At 51.3% G+C, this 13,098-nt stretch overlaps 1 protein-coding gene across 2 annotated transcripts in view; it reads left to right on the top strand.

The window, feature by feature from the left end:
• LOC106611425 (papilin) overlaps nt 1–2,356 on the top strand; it is a 147,602-nt gene extending 145,246 nt beyond the window's left edge. For both annotated transcript variants that reach the window (XM_045723758.1, XM_045723759.1), the window contains 2 exons: nt 1,137–1,257; nt 1,698–2,356. In XM_045723758.1, the coding sequence (XP_045579714.1) occupies nt 1,137–1,257; nt 1,698–2,116 (540 nt within the window). In that variant the 3' untranslated portion in view covers nt 2,117–2,356. The remainder of the gene's footprint in view (nt 1–1,136; nt 1,258–1,697) is intronic.
• The last annotated feature ends 10,742 nt before the right edge of the window (nt 2,357–13,098 follow it).

Below are 13,098 nucleotides of genomic sequence, written 5' to 3'. Positions count from 1 at the left end.
GGATTGATTTGCACTTTCACACCAAAGTACGTTCATCTCTAGGAGACAGAAGGCATCTCTTTCCTGAGCGGTATGACGGCTGTGTGGTCCCATGGTGTTTGTACTTGCGTACTATTGTTTGTACAGATGAACATTGTACCTTCAGGCGTTTGGAAATTGCTCCCAAGGATGAACCAAACTTGTGGAGGTCTACAATTGTTTTTCTGAGGTCTTGGCTGATTTCTTTTGATTTCCCAATGATGTCAAGCAAATGGGCACTGAGTTTGAAGGTAGGCCTTGAAATACATTCACAGGTACACCTCCAATTGACTCAAATTTTGTCAATTAACCTATCAGAAGCTTCTAAAGCCATGACATAATTTTCTGGAATTTTCCAAGCTGTTTAAATGCACAGTCAACTTAGTGTATGTAAACCTCTGACCCACTGGAATTGTGACACAGTGAATTATAAGTGAAATAATTTGTCTGTAATCAATTGTTGGAAAAATTACTTGTGTCATGCACAAGGTATATGTCCTAACCGACTTGCCAAAACTATAGTTTGTTAACAATACATTTGTGTTGTGGTTCCAATTTTCCCAGAAGTGGTTAGATTCTATGGATTCTTCAATTACATTGAGCTGATTTCTGACGTGCTGTTCCTTCTTTTTCCGTAGTGTATTTCTGTATTGTTTTAGTGATTCACCATAGTGAAGGCAAAGGATTTATGGGTCTGTATGGTTTTTGGTTGGACAGGTTTCTCAATTGCTTTCTTAGGTTTTTGCATTCTTCATCAAACCATTTGTTGTTGTTGTTGTTGTTAATTTTCTTAGGTTGTCTGCTTGACATTTTTAGATTGATTAGGGAAGCTGAGAGGTCAAATATACAGTTTAGGTTTTCTACTACCAAGTTTACACCTTCACTATTACAGTGAAATCTTTTGCCCAGGAAGTTGTCTGAAAGGGATTGAATTTGTTGTTTCCACACTACTTTCCTTCCATCTATAGTATTTCTTAATATTATTCAGTTCCTTTGGCTTTGATGCCTCGTGATTGAGTATTGCTCTGTTCAAGTGGACTGTGATTTTGCTGTGATCTGATAGGGGTCTCTCTCTCTTTCTATCACTGTCTCTCTCTCTTCCTCTCTCCTCCTCCCAGGCTCCTCTTCCAGCTGAGAACAGTATCCAGTGTCGTCTAACCACCTACGGGTGCTGTTTCGACCGTATGTTCGTAGCCACAGGTCCCAATGGAGAGGGCTGCCCCGACCCACCATACAACGGTAGGACAGGGGAGGGGAAGGAGGGAACGGGAGGAGGGGGAGGAGTGAATGGGAGGAGGGTGAAGGGAAGAGAGAATAGGTGTGGTGAGGAAGGGAGAGGGGTGGAGGGAGAAGGGAAGAGAGAATAGGTGCAGTGAGGAAGGGAGAGGGGAGGAGGGAGAAGGGAACGAGGGGAGGAGGGAGGAAGGGAACGAGGGGTATTATCTCTGCTCGATAGAGAGACTGGCAGTAGCGGTTTAGCTAGTTATTGTTAATTCGTTATTGGTGTTCCTTGAATATGACATTATATTAATACAGTATAAAACATGAAAAACCTATTGTACCTTTTACACTTTCTCGTACCACCTTTTTGTTGTTGTTCATTTGTTGATGTTCTAATGGATGCTGGTACTAAAAGGAGAGAAGTGTAAAATGTCTTCCTGTTTCCTCCCCCTCTGAAGTTCCCAGAACCACCTGTTCGCTGCCCAAGGCAGCCGGCTCCTGCAGTGGCTGGACGGGCCGATACTTCTACGACGTCACCGCCTCCAAGTGCTCCCACTTCTGGTACGGCGGCTGCCACGGCAACAACAACAATTTCCTGACGCGTGCCGAGTGCCAAAGGACGTGCCCCGTTGCCCAGGTCAACCAGATGAGCCAACCCAGTAGCCAATCAATCCAGACGATTCAGCTGAGTCAACCCAGCCAGCCGGAAACAGGTCAGGACATGAGCAGGGTCTTGACGGTGCAACGCGGCAGCTCAAGGGGCTCAACCGGAGGACGCCAGGGGACCAGCGCTGCCGACCACGCCCGCCGGGCCAGAGTCCATGTCCGCCGCCCCGCCCCTTACGGCGTCCTGCACACCCAAACTGCAGCGAGGTAAGAACCTGAGGACCGTCCAGGGGCGTCTAGCCATGCCCACCCCTTGCTGCCTCCGCCCGCTGCCCCGCCCGCGCGCTGCCCCGCCCACAGCCAGCTGTCTGGCTAGTTGACCCTTCAACCCTGAGAAGGAAGCTGAGATGAGCCAGTGAGAAACAAGGAAGCTTAACAACCTCACACGCACACACACACACACACACACACACACACACACACACACACACACACACACACACACACACACACACACGTTTACAGGACGTATACGGTGAGCTCCAAAAGTATTGGGACAGTGACCCATTTGTTGTTGTTTTGGCTCTGTAATCCATCACTTTGGGTTTGAAATGATACAATGACTGAGGCACAAATATCATAACCCCCCCCCTTGTAATGGTGAGAGGTTAGCATGTCGTAGGGTTATGATATAAAATGCTAACCTTCCCTGTTATTGTAATGGTGAGAGGTTAGCATGTCTTGGGGGTATGATATAAAATGCTAACCTCCCCTGTTATTGTAATGGTGAGAGGTTAGCATGTCTTGGGGGTATGATATAAAATGCTAACCTCCCCTGTTATTGTAATGGTGAGAGGTTAGCATGTCTTGGGGGTATGATATAAAATGCTAACCTCCCCTGTTATTGTAATGGTGAGAGGTTAGCATGTCTTGGGGGTATGATATAAAATGCTAACCTCCCCTGTTATTGTAATGGTGAGAGGTTAGCATGTCGTGGTATTTGTGCATCTGTAACTTTCTTACTCATCATTATTTACGATTCATTCAGGACATTAATGTAGAAGTGTTTAGAAACATATTCTATTCTTATTTACAATAAAAATGACACCAAAATTATACAATAGTTTAGTTACCATTCATTTCTATTAGGCACAAAATAATCTGTAACACAACCAAAACAAACAGCAAATACATCCTACAAATGTGCAGAGTCACAAGCTTAATGTCCTCATTGCTCGCTGTGAATCTGGGACAAAATACGCACTTTTTAGTACTTTAATACACATATAACATATAGACATATCACAAACGCTCTGCACTTTAACCTCATAGTCATTGTATCATTTCAAATCCAAAGTGCTGGATTACAGAGACAAAACAACAACAAATGTGTCACCGTCCCAATACTGTTGGAGATCACTTCATATATACACACACACACACACACACACACACACACACACACACACACACACACACACACGCAAATACTGTATATACCAACCTCAAAGCCCACTATCGCCACACTGCGCTGCCACAGATACCTCTCTCACACAGCGACACACATGCTTGACCTATAGCTTTATAATTTTTCATCTTGACTAAAATCCCAGATGTTGTTTACCTGACAGCGGCCACGTTGGACAGTGCTATCGATACCTCGGTTGTCCCATAGATGTATGATATTAATTGTCCACGTTATCGTCATCGCCGTGTCTGTGTGACTTTCTGGTGTCATTCAATAAAACTAATATGTCATTAAATTAAACATAGAGAGTCTGCTCATCCTTTTTCTGTGTGTTGGTCTGTCTCTATGTCTATCTGTGTGTTGGTCTGTCTCTATGTCTATCTGTGTGTTGGTCTGTCTCTATGTCTATCTGTGTGTTGGTCTGTCTCTATGTCTATCTGTGTGTTGGTCTGTCTCTATGTCTATCTGTGTGTTGGTCTGTCTCTATGTCTATCTGTGTGTTGGTCTGTCTCTATGTCTATCTGTGTGTTGGTCTGTCTCCCTGTCTATCTGTGTGTTGGTCTGTCTCTATGTCTATCTGTGTGTTGGTCTGTCTCTATGTCTATCTGTGTGTTGGTCTGTCTCTATGTCTATCTGTGTGTTGGTCTGTCTCTATGTCTATCTGTGTGTTGTAACCGAGAACAGACGATTTTTACGCGCTTCAGCGCTCGGCGGTCCCGTTCTGGGAGTTTGTGTGGCCTACCACTTTGCTGCTGAGCCATTGTTGCTTCTAGACGTTTCCACTTCACAATAACAAAAAACTACAGTTGACCGGGGCAGCTCTAGCAGGGCATAAATTTGACAAACTAACTTGTTGGAAAGGTGGCATCCAATGACGGTGCCACGTTGAAAGTCACTGAGATCGTTGACCCCAGACATCACACTATAACTCACCTGGACCAGCCCACATTGACCCCAGACACCACTATATAACTCACCTGTACCAGTCCACGTTGACCCCAGACACCACTCTATAACTCACCTGGACCAGCCCACGTTGACCCCAGACACCACTCTATAACTCACCTGGACCAGCCCACGTTTCCCCAGACACCACTATATAACTCACCTGGACCAGCCCACGTTGACCCCAGACACCACTCTATAACTCACCTGGACCAGCCCACGTTGACCCCACTCTATAACTCACCTGGACCAGCCCATGTTGACCCCACTCTATAACTCACCTGGACCAGCCCACGTTGACATGCAGACACCACTCTATAACTCACCTGTACCAGTCCACGTTGACCCCAGACACCACTCTATAACTCACCTGGACCAGCCCACGTTGACCCCAGACACCACTCTATGACTCACCTGGACCAGCCCACGTTTCCCCAGACACCACTATATAACTCACCTGGACCAGCCCACGTTGACCCCAGACACCACTCTATAACTCACCTGGACCAGCCCATGTTGACCCCACTCTATAACTCACCTGGACCAGCCCACGTTGACATGCAGACACCACTCTATAACTCACCTGGACCAGCCCACGTTGACCCCACTCTATAACTCACCTGAGTTATAGAGTGGGGTCAACGTGAGCTGGTCCAGGTGAGTTATAGAGTGGTGTCTGGGGTCAACGTGGGCTGGTCCAGGTGAGTTATAGAGTGGTGTCTATGGTCAACGTGGGCTGGTCCAGGTGAGTTATAGAGTGGTGTCTGGGGTCAACGTGGGCTGGTCCAGGTGAGTTATAGAGTGGTGTCTGGGGTCAACGTGGCTGGTCCAGGTGAGTTATAGAGTGGTGTCTGGGGTCAAATCGGGCTGGTCCAGGTGAGTTATATTGTGGTGTCTTTGGTCAACGTGGGCTGGTCCAGGTGAGTTATAGAGTGGTGTCTTTGGTCAACGTGGGCTGGTCCAGGTGAGTTATAGAGTGGTGTCTGGGGTCAACGTGGGCTGGTCCAGGTGAGTTATAGAGTGGTGTCTGGGGTCAACGTGGGCTGGTCCAGGTGAGTTATAGAGTTGTGTCTGGGGTCAACGTGGGCTGGTCCAGGTGAGTTATAGAGTGGTGTCTGGGGTCAACGCGGGCTGGTCCAGGTGAGTTATATAGTGGTGTCTTTGGTCAACGTGGGCTGGTCCAGGTGAGTTATAGAGTGGTGTCTTTGGTCAACGTGGGCTGGTCCAGGTGAGTTATAGAGTGGTGTCTGGGGTCAACGTGGGCTGGTCCAGGTGAGTTATAGAGTGGTGTCTGGGGTCAACGTGGGCTGGTCCAGGTGAGTTATAGAGTGGTGTCTGGGGTCAACGCGGGCTGGTCCAGGTGAGTTATATAGTGGTGTCTTTGGTCAACGTGGGCTGGTCCAGGTGAGTTATAGAGTGGTGTCTGGGGTCAACGTGGGCTGGTCCAGGTGAGTTATAGAGTGGTGTCTGGGGTCAACGCGGGCTGGTCCAGGTGAGTTATAGAGTGGTGTCTGGGGTCAACGTGGGCTGGTCCAGGTGAGTTATAGAGTGGTGTCTGGGGTCAATGTGGGCTGGTCCAGATGAGTTATAGAGTGGTGTCTGGGGTCAACGTGGGCTGGTCCAGGTGAGTTATAGAGTGGTGTCTGGGGTCAACGTGGGCTGGTCCAGGTGAGTTATATGGTGGTGTCTGGGGTCAACGTGGGCTGGTCCAAGTGAGTTATATAGTGGTGTCTGGGGAAACGTGGGCTGGTCCAGGTGAGTTATATAGTGGTGTCTGGGGTCAACGTGGGCTGGTCCAGGTGACTTATATAGTGGTGTCAACGTGGGCTGATCCAGGTGAGTTATAAAGTGGTGTCTGGGGTCAACGTGGGCTGGTCCAGGTGAGTTATATAGAGGTGTCTGTGGTCAACGTGGGCTGGTCCAGGTGAGTTATACTGTGGTGTCTGGGGTCAACGCGGGCTGGTCCAGGTGAGTTATATAGTGGTGTCTGTGGTCAACGTGGGCTGGTCCAGGTGAGTTATAGAGTGGTGTCTGTGGTCAACGTGGGCTGGTCCAGGTGAGTTATAGAGTGGTGTCTGTGGTCAACGTGGGCTGGTCCAGGTGAGTTATAGAGTGGTGTCTGGGGTCAACGTGGGCTGGTCCAGGTGAGTTATAGAGTGGTGTCTGGGGTCAACGTGGGCTGGTCCAGGTGAGTTACAGAGTGGTGTCTGGGGTCAACGTGGGCTGGTCCAGGTGAGTTATAGAGTGGTGTCTGGGGAAACGTGGGCTGGTCCAGGTGAGTTATATGGTGGTGTCTGGGGTCAACGTGGGCTGGTCCAGGTGAGTTATATAGTGGTGTCTGGGGAAACGTGGGCTGGTCCAAGTGAGTTATATAGTGGTGTCTGGGGTCAACGTGGGCTGGTCCAGGTGACTTATATAGTTTTGTCAACGTGGGCTGATCCAGGTGAGTTATAAAGTGGTGTATGGGGTCAACGTGGGCTGGTCCAGGTGAGTTATAGAGTGGTGTCTGGGGTCAACGTGGCCTGGTCCAGGTGAGTTATATAGTGGTGTCTGTGGTCAACGTGGGCTGGTCCAGGTGAGTTATACTGTGGTGTCTGGGGTCAACGCGGGCTGGTCCAGGTGAGTTATAGAGTGGTGTCTGTGGTCAACGTGGGCTGGTCCAGGTGAGTTATAGAGTGGTGTCTGGGGTCAACGTGGGCTGGTCCAGGTGAGTTATAGTGTGGTGTCTGGGGTCAACGTGGGCTGGTCCAGGTGAGTTATATAGTGGTGTCTGTGGTCAACGTGGGCTGGTCCAGGTGAGTTATAGTGTGGTGTCTGGGGTAAACGTGGGCTGGTCCAGGTGAGTTATATAGTGGTGTCTGGGGTCAACGTGGGCTGGTCCAGGTGAGTTATATAGTGGTGTCTTTGGTCAACATGGGCTGGTCCAGGTGAGTTATATAGTGGTGTCTGTGGTCAACGTGGGCTGGTCCAGGTGAGTTATAGAGTGGTGTCTTGGGAAACGTGGGCTGGTCCAGGTGAGTTATATGGTGGTGTCTGGGGTCAACGTGGGCTGGTCCAGGTGAGTTATATAGTGGTGTCTGGGGAAACGTGGGCTGGTCCAGGTGAGTTATATAGTGGTGTCTGGGGTCAACGTGGGCTGGTCCAGGTGACTTATATAGTGGTGTCAACGTGGGCTGATCCAGGTGAGTTATAAAGTGGTGTATGGGGTCAACGTGGGCTGGTCCAGGTGAGTTATAGAGTGGTGTCTGGGGTCAACGTGTGCTGGTCCAGGTGAGTTATATAGTGGTGTCTGTGGTCAACGTGGGCTGGTCCAGGTGAGTTATACTGTGGTGTCTGGGGTCAACGCGGGCTGGTCCAGGTGAGTTATATAGTGGTGTCTGTGGTCAACGTGGGCTGGTCCAGGTGAGTTATAGAGTGGTGTCTGTGGTCAACGTGGGCTGGTCCAGGTGAGTTATAGAGTGGTGTCTGGGGTCAACGTGGGCTGGTCCAGGTGAGTTATAGAGTGGTGTCTGGGGTCAATGTGGGCTGGTCCAGGTGAGTTATAGAGTGGTGTCTGGGGTCAACGTGGGCTGGTCCAGGTGAGTTATAGAGTGGTGTCTGGGGTCAACGTGGGCTGGTCCAGGTGAGTTATAGAGTGGTGTCTGGGGAAACGTGGGCTGGTCCAGGTGAGTTATATGGTGGTGTCTGGGGTCAACGTGGGCTGGTCCAGGTGAGTTATATAGTGGTGTCTGGGGAAACGTGGGCTGGTCCAGGTGAGTTATATAGTGGTGTCTGGGGTCAACGTGGGCTGGTCCAGGTGACTTATATAGTGGTGTCAACGTGGGCTGATCCAGGTGAGTTATAAAGTGGTGTATGGGGTCAACGTGGGCTGGTCCAGGTGAGTTATAGAGTGGTGTCTGGGGTCAACGTGGGCTGGTCCAGGTGAGTTATATAGTGGTGTCTGTGGTCAACGTGGGCTGGTCCAGGTGAGTTATACTGTGGTGTCTGGGGTCAACGCGGGCTGGTCCAGGTGAGTTATATAGTGGTGTCTGTGGTCAACGTGGGCTGGTCCAGGTGAGTTATAGAGTGGTGTCTGGGGTCAACGTGGGCTGGTCCAGGTGAGTTATAGTGTGGTGTCTGGGGTCAACGTGGGCTGGTCCAGGTGAGTTATAGAGTGGTGTCTGGGGTCAACGTGGGCTGGTCCAGGTGAGTTATAGTTTGGTGTCTGGGGTCAACGTGGGCTGGTCCAGGTGAGTTATATAGTGGTGTCTGTGGTCAATGTGGGCTGGTCCAGGTGAGTTATAGTGTGGTGTCTGGGGTAAACGTGGGCTGGTCCAGGTGAGTTATATAGTGGTGTCTGGGGTCAACGTGGGCTGGTCCAGGTGAGTTATATAGTGGTGTCTTTGGTCAACATGGGCTGGTCCAGGTGAGTTATATAGTGGTGTCTGTGGTCAACGTGGGCTGGTCCAGGTGAGTTATAGAGTGGTGTCTGGGGTCAACGTGGGCTGGTCCAGGTGAGTTATAGTGTGGTGTCTGGGGTCAACGTGGGCTGGTCCAGGTGAGTTATATAGTGGTGTCTGTGGTCAACGTGGGCTGGTCCAGGTGAGTTATAGTGTGGTGTCTGGGGTAAACGTGGGCTGGTCCAGGTGAGTTATATAGTGGTGTCTGGGGTCAACGTGGGCTGGTCCAGGTGAGTTATATAGTGGTGTCTTTGGTCAACATGGGCTGGTCCAGGTGAGTTATATAGTGGTGTCTGTGGTCAACGTGGGCTGGTCCAGGTGAGTTATAGAGTGGTGTCTTGGGAAACGTGGGCTGGTCCAGGTGAGTTATATGGTGGTGTCTGGGGTCAACGTGGGCTGGTCCAGGTGAGTTATATAGTGGTGTCTGGGGAAACGTGGGCTGGTCCAGGTGAGTTATATAGTGGTGTCTGGGGTCAACGTGGGCTGGTCCAGGTGAGTTATAGAGTGGTGTCTGGGGTCAAATCGGGCTGGTCCAGGTGAGTTATATTGTGGTGTCTTTGGTCAACGTGGGCTGGTCCAGGTGAGTTATAGAGTGGTGTCTTTGGTCAACGTGGGCTGGTCCAGGTGAGTTATAGAGTGGTGTCTGGGGTCAACGTGGGCTGGTCCAGGTGAGTTATAGAGTGGTGTCTGGGGTCAACGTGGGCTGGTCCAGGTGAGTTATAGAGATGTGTCTGGGGTCAACGTGGGCTGGTCCAGGTGAGTTATAGAGTGGTGTCTGGGGTCAACGCGGGCTGGTCCAGGTGAGTTATATAGTGGTGTCTTTGGTCAACGTGGGCTGGTCCAGGTGAGTTATAGAGTGGTGTCTTTGGTCAACGTGGGCTGGTCCAGGTGAGTTATAGAGTGGTGTCTGGGGTCAACGTGGGCTGGTCCAGGTGAGTTATAGAGTGGTGTCTGGGGTCAACGTGGGCTGGTCCAGGTGAGTTATAGAGTGGTGTCTGGGGTCAACGCGGGCTGGTCCAGGTGAGTTATATAGTGGTGTCTTTGGTCAACGTGGGCTGGTCCAGGTGAGTTATAGAGTGGTGTCTGGGGTCAACGTGGGCTGGTCCAGGTGAGTTATAGAGTGGTGTCTGGGGTCAACGCGGGCTGGTCCAGGTGAGTTATAGAGTGGTGTCTGGGGTCAACGTGGGCTGGTCCAGGTGAGTTATAGAGTGGTGTCTGGGGTCAATGTGGGCTGGTCCAGATGAGTTATAGAGTGGTGTCTGGGGTCAACGTGGGCTGGTCCAGGTGAGTTATAGAGTGGTGTCTGGGGTCAACGTGGGCTGGTCCAGGTGAGTTATATGGTGGTGTCTGGGGTCAACGTGGGCTGGTCCAAGTGAGTTATATAGTGGTGTCTGGGGAAACGTGGGCTGGTCCAGGTGAGTTATATAGTGGTGTCTGGGGTCAACGTGGGCTGGTCCAGGTGACTTATATAGTGGTGTCAACGTGGGCTGATCCAGGTGAGTTATAAAGTGGTGTCTGGGGTCAACGTGGGCTGGTCCAGGTGAGTTATATAGAGGTGTCTGTGGTCAACGTGGGCTGGTCCAGGTGAGTTATACTGTGGTGTCTGGGGTCAACGCGGGCTGGTCCAGGTGAGTTATATAGTGGTGTCTGTGGTCAACGTGGGCTGGTCCAGGTGAGTTATAGAGTGGTGTCTGTGGTCAACGTGGGCTGGTCCAGGTGAGTTATAGAGTGGTGTCTGGGGTCAACGTGGGCTGGTCCAGGTGAGTTATAGAGTGGTGTCTGGGGTCAATGTGGGCTGGTCCAGGTGAGTTATAGAGTGGTGTCTGGGGTCAACGTGGGCTGGTCCAGGTGAGTTACAGAGTGGTGTCTGGGGTCAACGTGGGCTGGTCCAGGTGAGTTATAGAGTGGTGTCTGGGGAAACGTGGGCTGGTCCAGGTGAGTTATATGGTGGTGTCTGGGGTCAACGTGGGCTGGTCCAGGTGAGTTATATAGTGGTGTCTGGGGAAACGTGGGCTGGTCCAAGTGAGTTATATAGTGGTGTCTGGGGTCAACGTGGGCTGGTCCAGGTGACTTATATAGTGGTGTCAACGTGGGCTGATCCAGGTGAGTTATAAAGTGGTGTATGGGGTCAACGTGGGCTGGTCCAGGTGAGTTATAGAGTGGTGTCTGGGGTCAACGTGGGCTGGTCCAGGTGAGTTATATAGTGGTGTCTGTGGTCAACGTGGGCTGGTCCAGGTGAGTTATACTGTGGTGTCTGGGGTCAACGCGGGCTGGTCCAGGTGAGTTATAGAGTGGTGTCTGTGGTCAACGTGGGCTGGTCCAGGTGAGTTATAGAGTGGTGTCTGGGGTCAACGTGGGCTGGTCCAGGTGAGTTATAGTGTGGTGTCTGGGGTCAACGTGGGCTGGTCCAGGTGAGTTATATAGTGGTGTCTGTGGTCAACGTGGGCTGGTCCAGGTGAGTTATAGTGTGGTGTCTGGGGTAAACGTGGGCTGGTCCAGGTGAGTTATATAGTGGTGTCTGGGGTCAACGTGGGCTGGTCCAGGTGAGTTATATAGTGGTGTCTTTGGTCAACATGGGCTGGTCCAGGTGAGTTATATAGTGGTGTCTGTGGTCAACGTGGGCTGGTCCAGGTGAGTTATAGAGTGGTGTCTTGGGAAACGTGGGCTGGTCCAGGTGAGTTATATGGTGGTGTCTGGGGTCAACGTGGGCTGGTCCAGGTGAGTTATATAGTGGTGTCTGGGGAAACGTGGGCTGGTCCAGGTGAGTTATATAGTGGTGTCTGGGGTCAACGTGGGCTGGTCCAGGTGACTTATATAGTGGTGTCAACGTGGGCTGATCCAGGTGAGTTATAAAGTGGTGTATGGGGTCAACGTGGGCTGGTCCAGGTGAGTTATAGAGTGGTGTCTGGGGTCAACGTGTGCTGGTCCAGGTGAGTTATATAGTGGTGTCTGTGGTCAACGTGGGCTGGTCCAGGTGAGTTATACTGTGGTGTCTGGGGTCAACGCGGGCTGGTCCAGGTGAGTTATATAGTGGTGTCTGTGGTCAACGTGGGCTGGTCCAGGTGAGTTATAGAGTGGTGTCTGTGGTCAACGTGGGCTGGTCCAGGTGAGTTATAGAGTGGTGTCTGGGGTCAACGTGGGCTGGTCCAGGTGAGTTATAGAGTGGTGTCTGGGGTCAATGTGGGCTGGTCCAGGTGAGTTATAGAGTGGTGTCTGGGGTCAACGTGGGCTGGTCCAGGTGAGTTATAGAGTGGTGTCTGGGGTCAACGTGGGCTGGTCCAGGTGAGTTATAGAGTGGTGTCTGGGGAAACGTGGGCTGGTCCAGGTGAGTTATATGGTGGTGTCTGGGGTCAACGTGGGCTGGTCCAGGTGAGTTATATAGTGGTGTCTGGGGAAACGTGGGCTGGTCCAGGTGAGTTATATAGTGGTGTCTGGGGTCAACGTGGGCTGGTCCAGGTGACTTATATAGTGGTGTCAACGTGGGCTGATCCAGGTGAGTTATAAAGTGGTGTATGGGGTCAACGTGGGCTGGTCCAGGTGAGTTATAGAGTGGTGTCTGGGGTCAACGTGGGCTGGTCCAGGTGAGTTATATAGTGGTGTCTGTGGTCAACGTGGGCTGGTCCAGGTGAGTTATACTGTGGTGTCTGGGGTCAACGCGGGCTGGTCCAGGTGAGTTATATAGTGGTGTCTGTGGTCAACGTGGGCTGGTCCAGGTGAGTTATAGAGTGGTGTCTGGGGTCAACGTGGGCTGGTCCAGGTGAGTTATAGTGTGGTGTCTGGGGTCAACGTGGGCTGGTCCAGGTGAGTTATAGAGTGGTGTCTGGGGTCAACGTGGGCTGGTCCAGGTGAGTTATAGTTTGGTGTCTGGGGTCAACGTGGGCTGGTCCAGGTGAGTTATATAGTGGTGTCTGTGGTCAATGTGGGCTGGTCCAGGTGAGTTATAGTGTGGTGTCTGGGGTAAACGTGGGCTGGTCCAGGTGAGTTATATAGTGGTGTCTGGGGTCAACGTGGGCTGGTCCAGGTGAGTTATATAGTGGTGTCTTTGGTCAACATGGGCTGGTCCAGGTGAGTTATATAGTGGTGTCTGTGGTCAACGTGGGCTGGTCCAGGTGAGTTATAGAGTGGTGTCTGGGGTCAACGTGGGCTGGTCCAGGTGAGTTATAGTGTGGTGTCTGGGGTCAACGTGGGCTGGTCCAGGTGAGTTATATAGTGGTGTCTGTGGTCAACGTGGGCTGGTCCAGGTGAGTTATAGTGTGGTGTCTGGGGTAAACGTGGGCTGGTCCAGGTGAGTTATATAGTGGTGTCTGGGGTCAACGTGGGCTGGTCCAGGTGAGTTATATAGTGGTGTCTTTGGTCAACATGGGCTGGTCCAGGTGAGTTATATAGTGGTGTCTGTGGTCA

This window comes from Salmo salar, chromosome ssa09, assembly GCF_905237065.1.
Source record: "Salmo salar chromosome ssa09, Ssal_v3.1, whole genome shotgun sequence".
Classification (NCBI taxonomy): Eukaryota; Metazoa; Chordata; class Actinopteri; order Salmoniformes; family Salmonidae; genus Salmo; species Salmo salar.
The sequence above is the reverse complement of the archived record's forward strand: the minus strand, read 5'-3'. Positions and strand labels throughout refer to the sequence as shown.